The sequence below is a fragment of the Drosophila simulans genome, chromosome X, assembly GCF_016746395.2.
Source record: "Drosophila simulans strain w501 chromosome X, Prin_Dsim_3.1, whole genome shotgun sequence".
NCBI lineage: Eukaryota > Metazoa > Arthropoda > Insecta > Diptera > Drosophilidae > Drosophila > Drosophila simulans.
Window position 1 is genome coordinate 18,452,312 of NC_052525.2, and position 21,776 is coordinate 18,474,087.

At 44.6% G+C, this 21,776-nt stretch overlaps 1 protein-coding gene across 2 annotated transcripts in view; it reads left to right on the top strand.

The window, feature by feature from the left end:
- LOC6740219 (midnolin homolog) overlaps positions 1 to 21,776 on the top strand; it is an 86,802-nt gene that overhangs the window by 55,617 nt on the left and 9,409 nt on the right. Inside the window, exons 4-6 of one of the 2 annotated variants that reach the window (XM_039298045.2) lie at positions 10,009 to 10,064; positions 16,427 to 17,144; positions 17,221 to 18,847. In XM_039298045.2, the coding sequence (XP_039153979.1) occupies positions 16,533 to 17,144; positions 17,221 to 18,795 (2,187 nt within the window). In that variant the 5' untranslated portion in view covers positions 10,009 to 10,064; positions 16,427 to 16,532 and the 3' untranslated portion in view covers positions 18,796 to 18,847. Of the gene's footprint in view, positions 1 to 10,008; positions 10,065 to 16,426; positions 17,145 to 17,220; positions 18,848 to 21,776 lie in introns of those variants that run through there. The other variant, XR_005544691.1, reaches the window with a different exon arrangement.

A 21,776-nucleotide genomic window follows, 5' to 3' on the forward strand; every position in this document is an offset into this window, starting at 1 on the left:
ACGATGATGATGATTAAGAAGAAGAAGTGAAACGAGTCGAGGAGGTGGATTACGAGAAGGGGGACCCCTTTTGTTTGCGTGCATCTGGTGGCAGAACGTGTCAATTCCATTTTTGATGGCTTCACACGCTTCAAACGCTCACCGGTGGATTGTCTAAGGGGGTGGAGGACGAGGGGAGCCTATGTGACTCACTAAGACTATTAGCGCCTGAATCTTCAAGTCATTATTTAAGGACCACATGGGCGAGAAGTCAGCGAACTCATTAAAGTTTGCCGACATTCAGATGCTTGAAAATGGCACAAAAAAGATAGTCCAGGGTTGCAAGCATTACAGGAAGTTCGCAATGGTGGGTTAATGTTACTAATGGAAAAGTAATAACAACTTCATATCCTACTTGATACTTTTCTTGCCACCGAAACAGCCATGTGTCCTTGTCTGAACACGTGTATGAATATTATAAAAATAAATGTTAATATCAAAGATGCCAGGTGGAAAAGGGGAAGTCCGCTTACGCGCCACGCCTCCAGTCAAATCGACACCTTGTGTCGCTAAAAGTTCTGCCTCTTACAACAGATTATTGATACATTTTATTTGAAACTGGAACCTGGTGCTTCAGGCTTTATTTAATTTTTTATATTTACATAATTTTTGTTTTGTAAGATGACAACCCTATTAGTGTATGCGTCTTCTGTCCAGTTTGCTGCATTTGCCTTCGCATTAAGTTGGCAATTCCATTCATGTGACAGGCCATATGAGCAGGGCAACCCTGCAGCCACGCCCCCATGGCCGAACTCCGCCCACTTCCTTCCTGGCTGCCACTGTCTGCGTACGTGACATTTGGCGGCGCCACCGGGAAGCACGTAGACGGAAAATACTCTGTAAATCTGTACGCTCTTACGCTTCACTTCCATCCGTTCCATAAGTTGGCTAAGTAGGCCACATTTCCACATCCTATAAAATTTTATTTAAATTTAACTATAATAACTCACTTCAACTCTTTACTCAAGCGCCATATCGAATAAACATATTATATAAAGTTGAATAAATTAATGCCAAATAGTGTACTTTACGGTACTGAATTTGATATACATATTTCCATCACAGGGTACTTGTTAGTCGCAAGGTTCTATCCTGGCCTTCTTTCTAGTTTCTTTGCACCGCTTCTTGCGCTTTTCGATTTCGCCTTTTGCAAGTTCTGGCTGCACTTTTTTTTCTTAGCTTCTATTTGGCGTCTTTTGGTCGTCGCAGTGGCAGTCTTCTTGGGGTTTTTACTTGGGTCCGTTCGGCTGGCACTTTTTTCTTATGTTTTTTCTTTTTTTTTTTTTGTGGCATATTCCGTGCCGTTCCGTCGCGTTCTTGTATTTGCCCCTTGTTTACAACTGCGACGCCGACCAAGCGCAAAAGTGTTTGTTGCCGCAGGACTGCGACTGAAAGTTTGAGTTCAGACCGAGACGGGACAGAATAGCGATCGAGGACGCAAGTCCTGCCATAAATTTTGCTTATCTAAACGGAAAAATACAATTTGTAATTGAAAATATTTTCGTGCACATTCGCACACTCTCGCACTTGCACTTACATGAGCTGAAAAGTTGCTTTTAAGTTCGGCTTTTTCTTTCTTTTCTTTTTGGATTTTCGTACATTTAGTTTTTTTGTCGTTTGGGCCGCCTCCGGATTTTTGGCTTCTTCTCAAGTACTTTTTTGATGGCCACTTGTTGTTGGACATTTCTAATGGCCTGGGAAAAGTTTTTGCATTGTTTGGTTGCCTTTGCAGCCTTTCTATGCGCTTCTCAATGAGCTTACTTCGCGAAGTATGGCAATCTCTCTGATTGGTTTGTTTGCTCTTGTTTTTGCGACTTGTCTCTGCTGCAGCTTAAGCCTAAAGTTATTCAATATTGCATTTTTTCATCGATGGAATCTAATATATACTTTCTCAGGCTCAACAAAATAAAAGCGCATTGCAAAAGGCGTGCTTAAATACGATACTGGTCCATAAGCCTTTAACTTGACTCTTGCCATCATTCATTTGAAATTCGATATGTATTAGCTTTATTTTCATAGTACTACAAAAGTTGTATCAACGTTCGGACGGCCAAACTGATTTCCATGTAAGTTCACGAAGTCTTTTATTGTAGAAAAGATTGCTAGATTTCCACGGTTTCGCCGAACTAAATCGTAATTTATACATTTGCATTGTGCTGTAAACTAACTTAGCTCTCTGGAAACCGAATACATCGCCCGAGTGTCAGGTTTTCTGCCTTTCTGCCACGCTTGTGTTTTTTTTTTTGTGTTGCCAATGCAAAGATTTCGATGGCCCGGCGTTAATCAGCTTAGCGGAATTATGAGCTATTTTCCCGAGCGCCCCGCTCTGCGCTTCTCATGGCGTTTACCTGGCTTATGCAACACACTCGTCGTTTGATTGCGGCTTAGTAGCCGTTGCATAATCGCTTGTCGCTTAATCTATTTATTGATTGACAATATTGAGACCCTTTAAAAGCCACACTACACCCATTCCCCCGGGCGGGAATGGCAGCCCAGGGCCCACAAATCGTTTTAATGCGTTCTTAATTAGCTGCAGTCGCTGGATGGCAGCTGCAACGCTGTTGGCGTTCGGTGGCACTTGTTCGACATTTTCAATTGGCCGCATTACTTAAAGTGCACAGCCACGTTACCCGCTTTTGCCCGATTTGCCCGCTCCTTCGCCACACCCCGCCTGGCCCACACTGGGGCCTCTTGGCTCCTGGCTCTCCAGGCGATGAGTAACCCTTGAAACCGCAAGTGGAAGTGAGCTCTCGCCACTTGGCAGCAGAGTTGCATTTAGTTGCCATCTGCGAGGGCTTAAGTATATAAATGTGCACTACCCGCAAACATACATATAGATAGAGTATAGTGCGATATACATAGATGTGTGTGGCTCCTAGGATGCGGATAAATCCATGTGGGTAATATTTGACAGAAGTGAAATGTGTTCGCTCTGGCAAAACGACTGATGAGGAGAGTCTTGGCCAAATCTTTACTAACGCTTATTGATGATGATGATCGTTATGACGTCGCTCTATGTGAAAATTAAGTGGAACGTGGATAAGTCTGACTAATGAAGAAGCTTTTAGGATGGGTTTTAAGTCTTCAGGCCTCAGGCTTGTGTTCGTTTCTCCAATAAATACAATCACCCAGAGTTTTACCTCTTAATTATTTGTAAATGCTTTCACTTCTGGCCAGAGAGGTTTTTCCTGTGACATTCATTCTCTGAACGATTTCTTCACTCGAATTGCATTGATGTAATTCTTGAAGGCCCCCCTGTGTTTTACCTTTCCGCATGAATTGAAAGGATTTGTTGTCGTTTTATTTTGTTGCGAAACTCCTTGAATGCTTCGATGCTGCAGGGGGGGCGTTCAGGATGTTGAGCATTTTAATTGTTTGCCTCTTTTGGTGGAGGCAGCACAGCCCAGCAGAGCAAAGCACTGTGGCAGCAAGAGCAAGTGCAAGTGCAAAAGTCGCAGCTTATGCCACCTGAAGAGCAACAAGTTCCGCCCGCCGTCCTCTCGTCCTCCGTCCGCAGCCTGCTATGCTCTATGCTCTATACACACATTCTGGGCAGGACTTGGCACTAGGATTACTTATATTCATATCCATATCCTTTTGCTGGAACGCAGCTGCAGCTGCCGCAAATTGCGGCACGACTTGTGGCATGCTCCACTTTTATTAACTTTTTAATGCAGCAATGCCAGAGCTTTCCCCGCTCAGCCCCCCAGTTTGGTTAGAGAGTTTTGCCAGCTTTTATAAGTTTATGTCGAGCAGCTGTTGGCTTCTGTTCCTTGCTGCTTTTTGTTTGCCCCCGTTCGTCCTTTTTTCCGAACTTTTTTTTTTTTTTTTGGCTCATCTCTGGCATGCAAATCCTGAGCCCCACACCATCGCCCAGCATCTTGGGCTTACTTTATTGGCTTTTGGCTTGTGTGGGGGAAAAGTTTTGCAAATTAATTACATTTTATTGGGCTCGACTTGAGTTGGAATGAACTCAAGCGGGGCGGCAAACTTTATTTGCGGCCCCGCACAATAAGCAAGGGTTTAAAGTTCAAGCACTTGGCCTAGTATTATTAATAATAATAAGCTAATGCCATCAGCACGGCCTTAAAAGATTCCATGGCTGTCGACGCTCACTGTCCTCACTTTCCTGAAATGCATTTTACGACTTTAAAATTCGAAAGCTCGTAAAAACGAAAAAAAAAGTGGAATGGATGGAGGGGAAAGGCCATAAAATGACGAGTAAAATCGGATGGAGAGGGGGAAATACAATCATAGAACAAGTACGACAACGACACCCAGACCGAATGTGAGTTTTTATGGCTAATCAAACCTTTGCCACAGACAAGATAAACATACGAGAGCGTTTCCACTGACTTGATGCAGCTACAGCGCACAGTGGAGTCGAGCTATCTGCAGATAATTCATATTTCTTGCGCTGCGCTTATCTATGTCATTAATTTCAATCAAAGCAATTCAATTTCATTGGTTTTCAATTGTCTATTTTCACGATAGCTATTAATATTGAATATTTTTCAAATTTCTAGGAATATTTTAGTCTTTTCGTTTCGTGACATTTCTTTGACTCCATTCAGTCGGTGTAATCCAATCAATTAGACTCAAAAAATTGTTTTGACTCGGCTACTCTTTGATGATAATTAGGTTTATGTCTTTTCGGAATATTTTTATTTATCTCAAGGTATACTACATTTATTATGGATTCATTGAAGTCTTTCGAAAAGAGCGTACTTATTTTAACGATTATAACATGATAAGCCTAAAAACGAACCACTTTGAAATTTCGAAGGATTATAAATTTTGGCCTCAGGCTAACATCCTATTGTAAATTTTCCACGTTTCATTTTTATATGCAACCCTTTCGCTTTGCATAAACAGTCACCCTCGTATCCCTACACCTTTTGATAAAGATCAGTGTCCATTATTTTGGGTGGCCCCTGGGCATAAAAAAGAGTATTTGAAGAGGAAAAGGTAAATATAAAGTATAATTTTGATGATGATGCAGTTGGGTTCAAGTTGGGTGGAATGGGTGGGCGCTCGTGTACCAGCTGTTTATGATGCGTTTACGACACATCAACCAGGACACGCACACGTGAGTGAGGGAGGTGAGATCGTTAATGGCGCCCAACGTGGGGCCCGCATGGTAAAATCGTAAAACTGACACTCGCAACTTCCCCCTCAAGCGCCGATCCCCTTTCGCCCCCCGCGCCGCTGGCGTGATAGTGATGTGGCACAATAAGAGAAACATGAAACACGCAAAACAAACGAAAGTAAACAAGCGGAGATTTTTGTGTAAAGTTTGGTTTTTTCGACTTTTTTCGGCTCAGCTTACACCAAAGTCGTGATTTTTTGTTGGTCGCAGAGCATAAAAATCCAAAAATAAATAAAGAGCACAGGAAAAAAGTGAATTTATTTTATACGTTCACTGCTCGTAAAAATCAATGAAAACATTTGTCAGGACAAGCTTTTCTGGCTTGATGGCCCACCTTGCCAATCTGCTAGAGGAATGGGAATGGGGATGATGTTGGCCAATGGAATGGGGCTACTGGGATCTCGGATCGGGGGTTGAAGTTATTCCAATGAAATGCCTGCGAAAAGTTTTTCTGAACCAAGTTTCGTATGAAATTTGTAGCCAGTGGAACCGAACCAAACCAAACCGAAGCGAAGCAAGCCGGCGGGGAAAATAAGAGGAGCCAGGAGCAGGGAACTATAAAACTTGAAGTTTGAGTTTCTTTGAAACTGTTTTCATTTCTTTATTTATTTTCGCTCTCCTTCGTCAGCCTTCGTTCTATAGGTGGAAAGGAATGTGTTTGATGCAAGCCAAGTTAATTGGATTAACACTGAGGCCCACACACACACACACACACCCACATCCAGTGTTGCGAAATTCGATTTATGGTCAAAATGATTTAATTGCCAAACATGGCCAAAAAAGTGAAGACGAAGAAGCTTCAAAGGGAATTTTGGTATTTTTCTTCTTTTTACTTGTTGTTTGTCCTTTGGAGTTTGGTAATGGAAGTTCAAAGCCGGTCTAAGGAAATTGCAAAGGGAGATGTGTTGGCAAATGGATTTTGGGCTGGAAAACTTTGTCACGCACTCGGAAACTAATTTCAAGTGCGAACTAGCTTGTTGAGCCATCAGTTGATGGTAAGGCTTTTAGGGATATGAATTCCTTCTAAATGGGTTTCAAGTAATGCGCTTTCCATTTGAGTATATTTCGATTTAAAGCATAAGCCAATTGTTAATGATAATGGGTTAGCTGGCTCGCCACCAATGTCCATATATTATGCGTGCAGCGAAGACTTGTAATTTTCGAAAATTCACTTTAGAAATAAGGCCACACAAAATGGTTTCACCTTTTTTTTTGTAAGTAAATGGACCCCAATTTTAATTTAGCTTAAGTGAAAAGTGTACTTGTTAAAATGGAGCAATTACAAATTGTTTTCAGACCGAAGCTCACCTGAAGACATGTACCAACTCTCCTTGAAAACCGTCTTCGGGCTTCCATTACACGGTTGTCCCTTCCGCAGCCAGCATTCTGCCATGTAATTTGGTCACCCCTGCTCCGGCCGCAGAAAAACTCATTTCGTGTAATTAATTAAAGCGACCCCGGGAAAGGTCAACAACAAAGCCGGCAAAAAGGGACAGTACACGAGTACTGCTGCTTACTTTGTGACTACTTCTGACACGGCTCAAGTGCATCAAAGTCGGAGGACCATTCGGGTTTGTCTGGTAATTTGATCAACTCACTGTGCCCTTCCCCTTCCCTGTTCCTCTACCTTTTCCTTTTGTTTTAGGGACATAACACATTTTTCCACATTGCTGAGCACTTTTTCGAGCGGTCGGAGGTGGCCGGCTAATAATTTAGTTAAGTTGCGACTAAGTCAGGCAGTACGGCTTCACCGGGTTTCTTCCAATATTTTTTTTTTTCGCAGACCTCCTCCCTCGCTGGGCATATGGAAATCGGAATCCCATAAAATGTAAGCGTGGCTCAAGTTGCCTTTACCATCGCCATCACCATCACCATTGCCATCGCCTTTTGGTTTTTTATTCCTCCCCGTACACGAAATAAAATTAGCTCAATGAGCATTTGTGCAATCAAGTGATTTTTAAACAAGCAAACGGAAGGGGTTTTCAAGGGGGTTCGAAGTAACCCCTGGGACGTGGCGAAAGGGTTGTCGGTGATATACTTACCACGGATACGGGCGGAACACAGAAACCCAACCTTAAACCCCTGGGACGGCGCGGGCTGTGGCAAATAAATTTCACACATATTTGCACACTCATACGGGGGCCGAGTGTGTGTTCAATAATTTTTTTCCATTTTACTTTTCCCCTACAAGGTCGTCTGGTCGCTTGATTGTAGTGGAAACGGGGAGTGGAGGTGAGGAGAACGTAGGCAAGTTCCCCCTTACGTTGACTCACAAAATAATAGAACCACGGATAAGGTGACCCAGACCCTTTCTTCGGAAGGGGTCTTCGCTCGTGTGGTGTTCATATGTGGGGTTTGTCTGTGGGGTTTTTGCATAATATCATATTTACCAGCTGCTTATAATTTCGGGGTTTTCCTATTGCCTCAACCTTAGCTGTCGTGTTTTATATCGAAATTCCTTGCCTTGGCTGCAAGTTTGTTTATCTGTGGGCAAACAGAACCCGCTGGCAATAAAAGAACATGACTCATGACACAGAGTAGCTGAGGGAAAGGGTTGCTCTCGATTCTCAGCTGCGGGTCTTCCGACATCCGAACCCAAAAGTAGAAAAGAGAAGAATCGAATGAGACCCTTGCATGTAGGACTTCAGTTCGGTGGCGGTTTCTTTGACGATTAATTTGGTGCACAGATCATTGATTAACAATTGGTCATTGATTGGGGGTTGCAAGGAAATGGCGAAGGAATACAAGAGGAAATCAAGGAAACTTTTGTCCAATGCGTTCATAAATTGGGGTTTAAAATAATTAGCTCATTGTTTATTATATTAATTGAAGCAAGCTAATTATTTTTTGGTCTACATTTATATGCGATTTCCGCTGATTAAAGGGTATACTATAATCGACTATTTTTTAAAGAGTTATTGTAGATATACACAACGACCTTTTGTTTATGTTGTAAAATCCGCAGATTAAATTCTTTTAGCTCAAGCTTCTTGAGCAATAGAAGAAATGGCTTTGGCAAAACCTTTGATTGAAAGGTGACTTTAAGGTGTACAAGAGATGTCAGAGCTGGAAAACTCAACTGGCAACATGCCGCCGCTCATCATCTTTACCAGCGGCATCGTCACGATGATCATTATCATCATTTGCAGAGGTTACACTCAACTTCTTAGGAGCTTATTCCTTCTGCCTGCTTTCTTTTTACATTTTTGTCAATTTACCGCGAACTCAAGTCATTTGTGTGTGGAAAATTCTGAAGGAGGGTCGGAAAAGCCGGCGAAGTGGGGTGGGGGTGATGTGGTGCGGCAACGGTAGCCGCCTGTCACATTTGCCGCGACACGATTTCCTTTGACTTTTCCCCGTTCCCCAACCACAACACATCCTTATTTATTCCTATTTTTATGTGCATGGGAGGAATAAAAAGTACAAAAAGTGCAAAAAAAAAAGAAAAAAGGAAACACAACAAAACCTGGGAATAACAGAAACGGTAGCAAGTGAAACCGAAAAGGGAAAATAAAATGGCAAAAGGCAAGCAGTTATTCTTGCTGCGCATTTTCACTCCTTCACTGCTTCACCCCATTTTCCATTTTCCCGGCGACATTCATTCGCATTCCTCCCAATTGTGTTATAAATTCAAAAATGAATAACGCACGTTTGCTTGCGGTTTGAAATTCTATTTTATTTGTATTGTGCAAAATGCTTTCACTTTTCTTTCTTTTTTTTTGTCGTTCTTGGGTTTCATTCTTGGCTCAATTAAAACATTTTGCGATGACATTTGTGGGGTTTGACTGGAGGACTAGGAAAAGTCGGACTTTTGTGACCGACCGCTCCGCATTTGGGTTTCTATTTTCCCCATTTTTTTTTTCATTTTTTTCGTTGAGTTGAGTCGGCTTAAGGAAATTTTTTTTATTACTGAGCAGTATGCGGGGTTGCAGTGAAAGCAATTTGGTTGATGTAGTTGTTTGGGGTTTCCCGGCAGAAAAGATATTACATCACGAATAGCAAAAGGACTTGGATACATACGTAGAAGTGGCAGAAATATGTTGGACATTTGAAAACATATTCAAGGTGAGCTAAAAGGGCATTAAATATATACATATATAGACATTTGGTGTCATCCAAACCGGATTAGGAAGTCAAGAATTCACGTGTAGTTCATAGAAGTAATGAGGTTATCTTAGAAATTCCTGCTACCAAAGAAGCCAACTTTGATAAGAACACCAATAGAAAAGTGGAAAACTCATTCTGCCTCCAACTGGCCACAATTATCCTTGCTTACTGCAAGAAATCTCAATCAGAAAACGAGAATCCCAGAAATCCGAGGCCAATCGGGAGAAGCCGAGCAAAAGTTCCATAGACAAACGGCATCAGAATTTAATTCAATTGCAAATCCCATATCATCCCCACAAAGTTGAGAGAAACATTCAATTATGAATTCTGAGAAAAGCTACAAAAAAAAAGGAAGAGAACCCAAGCAAGCACACACAAAAATTGAAAAAGGAGAAGGAAAGGGAAAAACTACAGAAAACTGTTTTATTTATCCAACATTTGACTTTGAAATGATGAAAATGCTAAAGCTAAAAGGAAAACCAGGGGAAAATTTCATTTGCTCTGACATTGTAAGTCACATTTGATGTACAATGCTGCTGCTGCTGCTGCTGGTCGCCACTCCGCCTGATTCCTGCAGCATTTCCATCATTTCCATCATTGATGGAGTTTCTTTTGGGGCATTTTGGCCCTACACTCCACTTGAAGTGTATACGCATACTAATTAAATCTCAACTCTGTACTAATATTTTCTCGTTTCGTGTTTGTATTTACAGATTCCAGAAGGTTGGAGAGCAACAAGCGTTACTGGGAAACTTCTTCAAAAATTTCGGTAAGTGGAATGGCATTGAGGGGAGCCCCTATGTTTGGGGAAATTTTTTATCCAATCTACTGTCTCAGCTCTTCGCCGATACTAAACTTATTGGAATTTCGAAAATGATAGCGCTGACATGAAAGTTTCTTTGACCCCTCCACCGCTGTCTATGTCATCACCCCGATTTTTCCTATTTTACTTTTATTGTGTTTTATGTCGCAACAGAGACACAAAAAAGACAACCCAGAAATCGGCTTAAAGCGCAAACAGAGAGGGAAATGCGATGAGCAACAATCCGAAAGATGCGTATCTTGTGGTCCCCCAAATAAGCCCCCCGTCCACGAATTTTCTCGCAGTGTGCGTGTGCTTAACTGTCTCTTCATCAGCATCTTCAGCTCAATATTTTCGATATGCATCTCATGTGCGTGTGTGTGTGGCTTTTTATTGTGATTGGGGGTAAGAGGTTTTCTTTTTTTCTCCTCTATGGCTTTTCCGAAAAGATACAAAACGTATCTGCAGCTGGCCGTCGTCCGACGAGCGTTTTGTTTATGATTTGTCAAGATCTTAGGGCCGGGAAAATGTGTTTTAAATTGCCGAAGCATTGGGCGTCAAATGTGATGAACTGATATGATTTCTTTTACTTTCTTATAAGGTTATAGATGTGTTCTTTGCACTTTGCACTCCTTGAACTAATTATTTAGTTTTTAATTTGATAAAAAGGGGTACCAAAAAGGTACCAAAGCATCCGTTCTGGTGAGATTAAAATTTGCTATGTGCAAACTACTACTGCTGAGGTTTTCCTTAGCAAACTGTAAGTGAACCCACTCCTCTTTCTAGTGCTAATAAATTCACCTTTTACCGCAAAATATTGCCCAACATTTGCGAAAGACAAACAGCTCAGCCCTAGATCTTGGCCATATCTCGTTCTACTGTGGGCGTAGTGCCAACATAAATCTCTTCAACAATCTGCCATCCCCTACACCCGGCTTTTCCCACCCCAGCATTTTCCTGCTCATCTTTCGGCTCCTGTTTTCCCGCTTGGCTGTTGATTTTTGTCAACCTAATACAAAAGGCAAACAAAATTTGTGTTGGCATTTGGTTAGATTTGCCTGAGCGGTCGGAAAAAAGGGGGGTAAGGGCATGGGAAGGGAAAGGCGGAAAAGCGGAAGGGAAGTGAAGTTGTGGGCCGGAGTTCATGGGGCAAGTGGGCACTGGGGACTCGACTTGATGAAGGAGTCCGGAAATCAAATATTCGATGAGTTGTATGAATTACAGGTGGGCCAAATGGGCGGGGTATGGTCGAAAGAAATATCGAGGCGATTATCGAGTGTTGAACTGAGGGTTTCCTCTGAACCCCAATGACCTCTTGTAACATCAGTAAAGTTGAACTTCACTGAAAAGTGTGTGTGTGTGTCTGTGTGTTAGGGTCACCAAAATAGCCACAGTTAACATAAAATCATTTAAGGAGAGAAACAATTTCAACAATAAAGGTTGTCTTTATTAGAGTAACAGAAAGTCAAACTTTGGTCTTTGAATTCAAGGCTCGGCTCATCTCTCCACACCTTTGCTTCAATCGATCGGGGTCACCCAATTTGCTGAACCAATCGTTAAGAACTTGTTCATCACAACCCCCGTGTTACTTTCATCGTATTAATTAATTTTCACACTCATTTGGTCAAATATTGACCAATATAGTCGAGTCCCACTTGAAGGGAAGGAAAAACAAATGGCCGAATGCATTTCCCTTTCATTAAGCGTTTGCTGTTGTTGTTGCTACTGAAGCTGGTGAACGTGTGGTTGGTGTTGTTGTTTTTGTTGCTCATGAACTTGTTGTTGCAGCTGCAATTGGCCACCAAGTTGTGGCCCACATTTTGGGTGTTTTCGCTCCTGCTGCTCTCGGCCAAAAAAGCTTTCACTTGAGTGATCCACCCACGCGTCCCTTTATGACCGCACCGCCCTCTCTTGGCCAGCCACGCCCCCTCTTGGGCCGCCCTTGTGCCTGGAAAAGTTTCGTGTGTGTATGTTAATTAAAGTCATTACGTGGAGAACGCCACCAAAAAGGAAACAAAAGCCAAAATGGCGAGCGGCTGCAAATTGCACACAGCAGGAAAATACAAGCTTAGTGGAAGGACATATTAAGTACATTCAGTACATGGAAATCTTTAATATTTTAATATTTTAAGGGAATAACCAGTGGTAATCAGTAACCAGTTAAAGGAATAACCAGTGTTGTGCGAAAAACAACAGTCAATAAGTTTATGCTTTATATTTAGAAAGTAAAAAATATGATATTAAATATATTTCTGGCTAGCATGTTAGTATGATAATTTTCCTCTGTGCATAATGATAAAGGGGGCTGCGTGCGGGTTGGGGCGCTGGATTGGGGTGGTGGGCCACACGCACACACACACGTAGCAACAACAGCAGCAGGAACAACAACTACAAAGTGAAGCCAAACGCTGCGCCAAATTGGCCAATTTTCATATGCATGCCAAGCAGCAAAGGCAGGAGCTGAAAAGCAGGAGCAACAGCTGCTGAGCTCAAGGCAACAACACACTGGCCAGGAGGAAGTGAGGGAGGGGGTGTGGTGTGTGCAACGGGGGGAGGCGTGGCAGGTGCAGGGGAAAGGGAAAGCAAAGAGGCGAAGAGGCAAAGTGGCAAGGAAAATCTCCTCTTTGGCATTGACATCAATGAATAATTTTCAGCTGGTGGAGCGAAGGGCAGCCGAAATGGGTGTGTTCGGTGTGTGGCCCAACTGCAGACGCCACGTGTCAGGAGCATTGTTGAAATAACGAAACATGTGAGATGGCTGCACTGCAAGAAATGCTGTGTGCATATAAAGAAGATATCAAGGAAAAAGTATAAAACTATACAGAGGAACTACACAACTGCTATGTTATGTTATTTAATGTAAATGTATGTTTGATTCTGTAAAAGTGTTTAACTGATATCCAAATAGTTTATAATCAAACTGGAAGCTGAAATGAAACATTAAACTTGTTTTACCCACTTGCCATTAGTTTGGCATTTGTGGCAGTGTTTTGGCTCTTCCATCGACATTGGCAACCATCCACCAGCACACATCATCCTCAACCTCATCTAGTCTCATCTCGTCTGGTGCTCTAATGATGCACAACACGCACAAAATGTGTTAATGACAAACCAACCGACTGCCGACGATTCATGAGTTCTTTCCTAGAACTCGATCGCCTCCTAATGAGTCCCGCCCGTTGTACCTGTTGCCCTTTTTTTTCTTCTGCCCAGGTGCGCTCCTCCCTCGGGGGCGTTGGGCGGTGGGCGTGGCAAGTGGGGGAGTTGGTACGGGCTGTGCACAACTTGAGTTACTTTTGCTTTTCAAATCGATGCTCCGATGCCGTGGCCAGAGTGAAGCAAATTAAATTGCAGCATGAAATCGAATTGCCAGCAGGCAGCTGAGGCATTCAAATGCAGAGAGCAAAAATGGATGAGAAGGGGGAAGGGGGGGCGCTGTGGTGGTGGAGCAGGAGTAGTATCCATAAGATACATTCTGGGCCGGGTCTGCAGCTGCTGCCTTTACCAGAACGAACAGGAAGAGGATGAACCCAAGATTCAGCAGACTTTAAATTGCTTTTGCCGCCCCCTTTCACCTGGCTAAAAAAAAAGTAAAAAAAAAAATAGAGAAAATAGCTGCTGCAAAAAGAGTTCTACAAAGTGTTCGATTAAAATAGATATTTTTATGGCTTTTGCATTCGAAAATTGCATTAGGCAAGTGGTTGGTTGGTTGCCTTCCATGAAGAGGAAGAATTGTTTTCACTACCCAGATCGGTCCATAAAGATATCTATTTTTCTATGCCAAGGGAAGCAAGCCATTTAATTCGTTCCAAGGATTCGGTCCAAATAGAACTGAAATGAGTTTAAGGAGCTAGCTCCATCTATCACTCCGCATTAATATTGCATTTCATTATGAGTTTTATACATTTTTAAGAACATATGGCTGCGCAGGTATGCCTGTTTTTATACGCTTCCTGGCCAAAGTCTTAATTGAAAAATGCATATCAATATGCGATACTGGGCGTTGTTTCCATTTGGAGTCATCCTTTTAATTCCTGCTTTTTGTTTCGTTTTTATTTCCTCTAGCTCAAACCAACTCAATCAGGCAAATCAAAATGTTGCAAAAATGCAGCAAATAAACGGCATATGGTTGCTATTGTTGTTGCCGTGTTATCATGGTTTTTTGCGTCGCAATTGTTGTTACTTTTGTTGGCAACGCCTCGACAAGACCACAAACAACTCGTTAGAATTTGCATGTGAAATGCAATCGGCCAAAACAAAAAGAAAGCTGAAAAAAGAGGAAAATAGCCAACGCAAAAAGAGAGGAAAAACGGTGGAAAAATCAAAGAAAATTTAGCTAAAGATGGGCTCGTGATGGTCGCTTTTATAGTCAGCAGGAAGGGTTAACAAAAAAAACCAAAAGGAATTTCTCAGCAATAGTGTGTTATTCTAGTATAAAACTCAAAATATACATTCGTATATTATGCAAGAGGGTTTAGCAACAAATAGATCCATTTTCTGGTGTCGTGAGTGCTGAGCTCCAGCTCGTGATTCGTCACGCGCTCATCTCTAAGCCAAACAAACATAACACAAAAAGGTGAAAACAAAAAAGACAAATACGCAGGCACAAACATTTCCGAGCTTTGTTAAGTGGAAAAGGGATGGGCATAAAAGCGAGATAGCGTTAGACTTTTCCGGGGGCAGTGTTTGGCGGATGGTGATGGCGAAAGGGGGCGGCGGGGGGGCTGTGCAATAGAAATATCTACGGGGCAATGGAAATTGGGTATTCCTACGGTGAAACAGCAACAAGAGCATTTGGCTATATAGCAGCGGATGGCTATCAATTTGATATATCAATCAGAGTGAGGGCCAAAAGTGAAAAGCACGAGTAAAAATCCAGCCAAGAGGAAGGGAAATTCATTTGGATTTTGTGGGCTGTTGCCACTCCCATTTGGTGGGGCCTAAAATTGAAGGGGGCGGCGTGGTTTCGATGTGAAAGGTAATAGCCTGCACATTTAACTAGCGGCAAGATAATAATTAGTTTTAGTTACAAAACATTACTTTTTGAATTGTAAATAATACGATATTATATTTAAATAGTTGTTTTGATGATGCCGCCACTTTGGCATAGAAATACATCATCTACGGATCACAACGATTTGTTTTAAACGGCTGTTGTCTATTTGACAAGCATGGCGATAAATATAGCTTTCAAAAATATTCTTTCCAATATGAGATTGATTTTTATGGCTTGTTTTTCTGGTCTTTATAGCTGCGAGGCTATTAATATATCTGGCTGTATGGTAAATAAGGACTTTGACGTCTTAATAACATCCACAAACAAACAGACGCACATGCATATAACCATGGCATCTTAAGTCGATATTTGATATGGTTTTATTATTTTCTGCCCGTTAATAGCCCTGCCCTCTCCCGACCCCCAAAAACTTGGCCTTGAGCCGGGCTCACATGTGCAAGTGCTCATATGTACTCCTCTTCATATAACATATACATATATACATATCTGTATATATACATCTGTGCGTTCCGGTTTTGTCAGTCTGTTTCTAGGATTATCTTGGACACACGCTGGGGCACTCATAAAGGGCGGCGGCCTGCCCACTCTGATTGATTTATGTATTCCCCCACCACCCGCACCCCTTCAAAAAGGGGGTACGGTATAAGAAGAAGAGGAGCGGGGGGCTAAGGGTGGCTCTCGTCACTAGCTGTTTTTCTTTTTCCTACTACTTCTTGGCCCTTTTCTTCCCGGCTGGCTCATTTCTCCTTTGACTGTTAATAGCTTTAATGCTGTTTTATGGCATTTCGTGGAGAAGAAAGGGCCACAGTTTAGTGGGCCAAGGGGATGGGGATGGGGATGGGGGTGAAGTTGTACACATTGGGATCTGGAAGTGGAACCGAAACGCATGCCAGCGCCAAATGTTTTACATGCGTGCCTTTCGAACACTCCAAGAAAATATATGTAAGCAAGAATTACCCATAAAATGACTTACTCAACTGGGCAAGCTGCGTGCATTTGTGCTGGGATGAATGTTCCTCCAGTTACCTGGCCACTTCTCGCAGTGCATCTCGGCCGCCACTTAGTGTGGCAACAATGTTTGCGCATAAATAAATTGGAATCGACTGCGGGTGCGGGTCTTGGAGCTGTGCGGTGCTCATAATTCCAGCTTTTATTTGTGGGATTTTGGCATGGCATGTCAGTCATGCATCTCTGCAACCTCCTTACCCATCTCCCTCCGCCTCCGCCTTGGCACTTTTCTCCCCAATGCTCCTTGGCTCCCTTGACCATTCCTCACTTTGCACGCTGATTAATGGCTTTCCGTACTCCACAGATGATGCCCGACTTCTGTTGCTGCTAAATACGCCGAATTTCTCACCGAGAAAGCTGAGAAAGCTGAGCAGACCGAAAGTCCGTACGAATTTGATATTGAAACCACAATGTATCCGGCCAGCGGCAGTGGAGGAGGCAGTGCAGCGACCGCTGCTAAGTTCCAGAATCGCTGCGGATCGCCGCAGTTTGCCAGCGACTATCCGCACCCACATCCGCACCAGCATCCGCACCAGACGACATCGGTGGCGGTGCACAGTGCCCCGCCCGGAGTGAGTGGTGGCTCCATAGCCAGCGGTGGGTCCATGTCCATGCGTCACGGCCAGCGGGTGGTGGCCTCAGCCCATCAGCATCCCAGTCAGATGACCCTGAACCACGGCGGCATGGGACACAACCACGGCATGGGCATGGCCATGGGAATGGGTCACAACCATGGACATGCGGCGGCCACCTTGGGCCATCCGCACTCGCATTCGCACAACAACAGCAGCAGCAGCAGCAGCCACGGACATGTGGGCTCGCATCTGATCTTCCCCGACGACATGGACAGCATCGAGTTCTGCATGCCGGCGGCGCCCTCCTCCTCGTCCGCCTCCTCGCAGAACGGTCTCGGGATCGGGGACCAGTTGCTCTTGGGCAGCAGTCACGGCGAGGCGTTCACGGAGCGCCGAAGGAGGGGCCACAGCCGGCGCAGCAATCATAAGATGGACGTGGAACAGCAGGTAAGCCTCGGGGCGACGACGAGGGTTGGTTTCATAGCCCTAATCCATATCCATCCATATTGTTTTCTTACACCAGGTTAAGTGGTCTCGCAAAAACATCGCCGCCACCATGGAACGCTTCGAGCCCACGCCCAACACACAGTCCTCGTCGTCCACTTCATCGCTCGACTATGGATTTGCAGCCGGCGTGATGACGCCCAGTGGCAGCAGTGCTACGGCCTCGCATGGCGGTGGCGCCTCAAATCCCTCACTGCACGTGGCCTTCAACGGAGGCGGTGGAGCAGTGGGCGGTGGTTCAGCCTCGACATCAGGAGCTAGTGGTGTCAGCGGCTCGGGAGCAGCTGCAGCGGCGGCGCCCTTCAACCATGTCTATTCGTATGCTTACTACGAACCGGGGGCAGCCAAGTGTCACACCAATGTGCCTGCCGCCCAAGGAGCTGGTCCTGGACAGGGTCAGGCCCACCAGGTCCAGTCGAAGAGCCCGCCGCGCAACTCGATACGCGCCCTGCTGGCCAAGAGCTTCCGCTCGAAGAGCAGCACCAACCATGGCGGACAGTCCACATCCAGTTCTCCGAGTGCCGAGGAGCGGGATCGCCACACGTATACCACTCGCTACGGCACCACCGAGAACCTGTACGAGGAGGTCAGCGATCAAAAGATCCGCAAGGTGCTGTCCGACAACCGGATCGCCAGTGGCTCCAGTGCGGGCAATGTGAAGGAGGAGCAGCGGCGCGTGCAGCACAACCACTTTAGGGTGCTCGACGAGCTAAATCTCTCGCTGGAGGCCCTAATAATGCCGCCGACACCGCCGGACGTCAGTCCCAGTCACGCTATGGGCGCCGATGAGCCAAGCACCTCGATGTCCGCTGGTGCAGTAGGTGGATCGGCAGTGTCCAGCGTGGTGGCGGGACCCTCGAAGACCGCCCAGAGACCGAGACGCGGCGGCCTCCTGGGCGGTGCGGCTGGGGCAGGGGGCACCTCGAACTCGAGCTCCGCCTCGCACGCTAGCCTGGAGAACCTATCGAGCACCCTGAACAGCATGGAGCTCAAGGATCATGGCCACAGTAGCTGCATCAATCCGGAGTTTGATGAGGGCGACCTGGACTCCGGCTTCAGTGGCAGCGGCAGCAGCAGCGGCGCCAGCTACAACGAGAGTCTGCGGTACTATAAGTCCGCCACGCCCACCGGACCGATGCACCACCATCACAACCACCAGCAGCAACAGGCGATGCACCATCACAGCCTGAACAACAACACCTTGCCGCACAACCTACGCAGCTGCCGATCCTCCACAGCCTCGGGCACTTCCACATCGAAGAGCAGCATGGCCAGCTGTGGCGAGGATCAGGGCATTGGCATGACCTTGGCTGTGGGCGGCGGCGGTGGTGGTGGCATGATGACGCCCATGCACGAGGGATCCGGCGTTGTGGGCGCCGGTTCCTTGTCGCCCTTCAACTATCCACGCCGCTGCTCGGCGGACCAGCAGCGCGCTTCGGGCAGATCGATGGCCTCCGCCGTGGGCGTTGGACCCGGTGTGGGCATGGCCGTCGGCGGCATGGGCGGCGGCAGCATGAGCATGAGCAGCAGCAGCAACGTGGCCCTGTCCACGGGCGCGAAACCCAAGAAGAACTTCTGGACCATGAAACCGTGATGCTACAAAAAGGCGCTGCGTCACATTTGCAAGAAATGGACTATTGTTATGGTGAGTACAACTGTCATTATTTAACTAAATTAAATTTAAATTAAATTTAAGATTGAAAAAAAAAATGTATATCAAACACTCCGTGCTGTTATAGTTTACTTCCTTATTACTTTGTATAATAGTTCAAGAGATTATAGAGTTTTTTATCACTCAAGAGCCACTTGACTCACAGAACGTCCATTTTATCCACATCGCCGCCGTGATTGCGATTGTGTTAACCCCTTTCAATAGTTGATTACTTTTTATGGCCATTTTGTCATTTAAGATCATCTGGCATGATTATCGCCGTCGCCATCACGATATTCCCACCCCCTCCACACAATCCCGAATCTCAAATCCCACTGCCATAGCTCCCATATCCCGACTGCTTTTGGGCATCAATTTCAACTTTTCAACTTTAATCATAATAAATTTGCGGCCCCGTTTTCCAGCCACGGCCATGGCCATAGCTTATAGCTCCATTTCACAATCAACGAGATACTTCCGCTGGAGAGGAAGCAGATCCGCGCGAGATATACATATATGCGCGTAGATGGAGGACGCAGGGGGTCGGCGGCCGGTTGGTTGGGATGTGGAGGACTATCCGCATTCCCAAGATAATAAATTTATTAACTGAGCGGCCCGACATCATCATTATCTGGGAGAAGCGGGCAAAATGTTTTCATCCCTTCGCCGCCGAAATGAATCAATTAAAACTGATTGAACTTCATAGATTTCCTCCCCCAATGTATACATACATATATATAATATACACACACACATTTGTGTATACTTTTTTGTATCTTGCTCTGACCGAAAAATACGAAAAATTCATTTATAACTGAAACTGGGCTAATCCGCATAGCTCATCAATTCTTTCTTTTTTTTTTGGCTGTGGGAAGCGCTTCAAAGCGCTGCGGATACTCCGGAGCCACATATGCCCCCATTTTTATACTGGTCACGGGGATTACCCCGAATACGCCGATGAGGATGGTTAGCAAAGGGGAATATACTGGATGTTCAGGGGGGACGATAGCCGAACAGGGGAGTGGGGTGCCGAACATTAAGGCGCCTGTTGAAATGTCCGCAGACCTAAAGATGCACCCATACCATTCCACACCATAGCATAGCATCTAACACCCCCTTAAATCCGCTCACTCCACTTTCCCCATTACTCGGTGTGTGAATAATACCATTATTCATTGCATTTTGTTATAAATCTGTCAATTTGCACAATTGTGCGTACAAGCCAGCGATTCACTCGAAACAGAAATCGAGACTGAAAACATAATATTGTCTCGAAAATAAAGAAACTTTAGATAAATGTAGCTTATGCTTATTGTATATTTGTATTTCCTTATCAAAAAAAATTCGTTTATTTTTAAACTAGGTAATACATTAATGTACCAATTGTTGCATTATTATTTCCTAAATATTGTCAAGTTTTTTTTTGGTCAATTAAGGTGTGAATATACCATTTTTTCTCTGAGTGCCGGGATGCTTTATGCTTTATGCAATTCGACAGGGTTTGCAAGGGGATGCAATGTGAGTGCGTCGAGGGGTCGAAGGATCGCGGGTTGGGGTGGCGGAAAGTGGAGTGTGGGGAGTGGGAGGGCAACACACTTCAGCCCTCGAGGGCAGGGTCGCACATGTGTGTGGCAGCCGCAGGGTGCACGCTCCTCGCGTTCCTTCCGCTCTTCCTGCGCTTCTCGCATTTCGGCGGCGGCCATAAAAAATCTGTTGCGAAAACTCGGAAATGGCTCCGAAGGCGAAACTATTTTTACTGGGTATTATTAACTGGGTATTATTGGTTGGCATATGAAGTGGAAGCACACTGAAGATGCTCCACAGTGGTCTTTGAAATCGCAATTTAGTATTGCATAAGGTATACAATAGTCGATCAATCGTTTGAGAATTTCGACAGTTGTTACATCTTGAAACTGAGTACTGAATACTGATTATGTATTCTACAGGCGATTGAATGCATATTACTTCATTATTGAGTGGCTTCTCTCCTCGTAGTCATAAGGTAATCAAGAACTTATTCCAGGGTAGCAAATGCATCGACTCCTTGAGCCGTGCATCCATTTCCTTCGCTGTGCGATGTTGTTGTTCCGCTGTTGCTGTTGTCCGCGTGTTGATTTATATTCGAAACTGCGCCGAGGCGCAACTAATTTGCCTCGGGTGTTAAGTAGCATGTGAAATAAACGCAACGGGAGAAAGCCAAACACTCAGGAGTGCGAAGGGGGAAGGGGAGGAGGGGGGGGGGGAGAAAACTGGGTGTTGGGTGGTTGGGAAAGCGCTGAAAAGGGAAACTCTCGGCTCGGTTGCATTCAATGCCGTTTGGATGAATGGAAGCCTGATAGGCTGCGAACGAGTGTGTGTGAATGGTCCATTGCCGCTCCATGAATAAGTGACCGAGTGCGAGTGTGTGGATCACGAGGACCCGGCAATATATGCCATATGAGCTATATGTATGTGTACATAGCACTCCTTATTCAATCGCTTCTTATACAGAACATTTATGCGATGAATTTCCGGAGTCATTTGTGAAATCGGCCAAGAATGCGAGCACATTCCCATTCATTCAAAATCTCATTCATTTAGTTTTCGACCATAATCCTAAAATATGCATTTATATGCTTACTTATAGTTTCTAGTTTCTTATATTTCCAAAAACATTTCTTTAAGGTATTCCTAAAACTGTTAGTTTCAAAGCACTTTTCAATACAGATGAGTAATAGTAAGTGAATATGTCGCACCGCTCATTCCAGTTGATTCATCCTATTAATTTATTCAAGACGACTTTGTCGAGGGCATTCGTTTTTTGTGAGCATTTTCTGGGTGCTCCAGACACAAGTTTGGCTACAAGCCCAGACATCTCATCATCATCATCTGTATTAGAATTTAACCCTTGACCCTAACCCTCTGAATCCCCAACGCAATCGCCC